At 40.5% G+C, this 2,553-nt stretch overlaps 1 protein-coding gene across 1 annotated transcript in view; it reads right to left on the bottom strand.

Annotated features, from left to right (window-relative positions):
* Positions 1-2,553, bottom strand: part of hk2 (hexokinase 2) — a 44,532-nt gene that overhangs the window by 12,820 nt on the left and 29,159 nt on the right. Inside the window, exons 10-12 of the mRNA XM_005746121.1 lie at positions 1,460-1,764; positions 1,202-1,350; positions 885-1,004 (exon numbers count right to left, since the gene is read on the bottom strand). Coding sequence (XP_005746178.1) covers positions 885-1,004; positions 1,202-1,350; positions 1,460-1,764 — 574 coding nt within the window. The remainder of the gene's footprint in view (positions 1-884; positions 1,005-1,201; positions 1,351-1,459; positions 1,765-2,553) is intronic.

Genomic DNA, 2,553 nt, shown 5'->3' with positions numbered 1-2,553 from the left:
TACCTGACACACTCCTGTGCTCACATACAGCGTGAAGAAGAAAGTTTTAAGTATAAGAAGATATAAATGAAATAACCTGATCCGTAGCAGGTCTGGCAATTAGATAAATACAACCTCCGAGCAACCACAAAACATGACATCCTGCACCGCATCATTATTTATTTAACAAAAACAAAACCAACTAAGCTAAACCAGAGTACAGTGCAAGTAGCAACCAGGTGCTGTTAATCAAATGCACTTGATGAACTGATCCATCAGCAAGTGTGAGCACCTCTATAAAAGCAGTTTGGGCACTTTGCTGATCTGGGGCATTTGGGCGTCCTATTTACAAAAAGGACTACATCTCAGTCTCATCAAGCCTAAATTATCAAAGTTTTATGACAGAGTAATTAGAAAAAAAAACAGAATTAAATGTAAGGCCATTTGTCTGACAGCTAAAACTTGACAAAAACTGGTTCATGCAACAAAACGCTGGTTTTAAGACAGCCAGCAAATCTACAACTGAATGGCTGTAAAAGAAAATAATTAAGGTGTTGCAATGGCCCAGTCAAAGCCCAGATGCTGCAGTGGGACCTCACGAGAACTACAAATGAAGCAACTACCTGCAAAGCTCAATGAACTGAAGCAATGCTGTAAAGAGGGGTGGGCAAAACAATGATGATGTGGAAATTGATACAAGTGATTCAGAAAATAATTACATCAAGTTACAAACTACTGAATCATGAAGTTTACTTCAGTCTAAACTGATACTGACGTAGACCAAGGGTGGGTCTTTGCTGGGGTAAAAAGTATAAACGTTTTTGGTGAAAGGCACCAAGAGAAAGATGTAACCAGTCTGAACTCATATAGTTTATAGCTCATTTTACACAAACACAGAAAATTACCTCATCAAGTTTGGTTTGATCGCAGGGGAAGGAGAACGTAAAACCCAAAGGTAAAGATGCTCCTTTCATGCCCATGTATTCCAAAAAGTCAGCTATGCAGTCCACAATATGGTTGAACAGCTAGAAAAAAAACCAAACAAAAAAACAAAATTAAAAGGAATATTATAAGGTATAAGTACAAATAAGTACAGAGCATCACTTTTGCAAACATCCACAGTACTGTGCTTTGACATGGCAAGTTCTAACCAACATTTGGCCTTAATTTAGCTCTTAATCACAAGTAGCTTCCTGTTAGTCGGTTTCAGTTGAAGCACTACCTCTTCCCCTGTGCCTTGCATGATTTCCTGTGGGATACTGTAGATCTTCTGTTGCATATCCACACTGCGTTTTGTTCCACTTCTCACTCGCACCAGAAGCACTCGAAAGCTGGAGCCTCCAAGGTCCAAAGCCAAGAAATCGCCATGTTCTGTCCAGGTATAAAAGACATTAACTCATTATATAAAAAAAAAAAAAAGAAAAAAGAAACCTTGTGTCAAAAACAAGCCAGAGCTTGGGGGAGGTGGGGTTAAACCTACCTGATCCGTCGGGAGTGGATCGGACATAAGTGGGAAGCATCTTGATGCTGGCCTGCTTGTGGGTTTGCTTTGACAGACCTCGGGTCATCTCCTCGGTGAATCGCCTCTTTACCTCCAGCAGCTGTTCGCGACTCAAGCGCAGCGTGTCGAGGATGTGCTGCCGTTCAGCATTTTGGTTGGCAAGTCGGAAGGCCACCGCAGTCACCATAGCTGCACCCTTCCCACTACCATCCTGTGACTGCAAAAAACGCACATCGCAGTCGGGTACAAGTCGACGAACCATTTTGTTGAGCCTCCTGGAAAACCTAGAAAAGACACACATTGGGTTAAGTCCCCATGGTTTCTGTCTTCTGTTGTTCCTTTTTCGCTTGTACACATGATACCCAAACAACTTGCTCTGTTGTGTTTTGATCTTTTTTTTCTTTTTTTTTTTTACATTGAAGCTGCTCTACACCAGACAATAATCAGGAACATCATCTATGGGCATTTCCTTCTTCAGAGATTAACATTGTGTAGCCACTTCTTATACCTGAGTATATCATGCTTATGATTTTTGCCAAGGAACACACACACACACACACACACACACACACAGAATCATTTTTTTTCATACACACTGTGCACTTTAACTGATGAACCTGGAGATGATCTTGGTGACATTTCCACTAGATATATTTGATCAGCAAACCTTTTAAATTTAAAATGAACATCTTTTGACCCTGTGTCGCACAAATACAATCAGCTGTGCCCATTAACGTCTTGAACACACCCTCCTTGTCAGTTAACCCCCCCCACACACACACACAATGACAAGCTGTATATTTTATAGATTATCATTTTCAGTTACACTAAAAGCAGCGCATAATCAAGCCAGCTAGGAAACCTGGAAAAGGTAAGTGGCAGGCAATTCAGCTTGCAGCAATTTTCCTTTAAGAAAAAAGGGGGGCAGAAAGATAAGGACTCAGTTTAAGGGCACAATTTCTTATAGATGGATTTTTCTCTGCTATAAGTGAACTTGATGATGCTCCTTTATCATGTATACATCCTTCCAGCATTCAGTCTTTAAACTGTTTGTCTGACTTATTTATATAATC

The sequence above is a fragment of the Pundamilia nyererei genome, unplaced genomic scaffold, assembly GCF_000239375.1.
Source record: "Pundamilia nyererei isolate P.nyererei 1_Seehausen unplaced genomic scaffold, PunNye1.0 scaffold00172, whole genome shotgun sequence".
NCBI lineage: Eukaryota > Metazoa > Chordata > Actinopteri > Cichliformes > Cichlidae > Pundamilia > Pundamilia nyererei.
The sequence above is the reverse complement of the archived record's forward strand: the minus strand, read 5'-3'. Positions and strand labels throughout refer to the sequence as shown.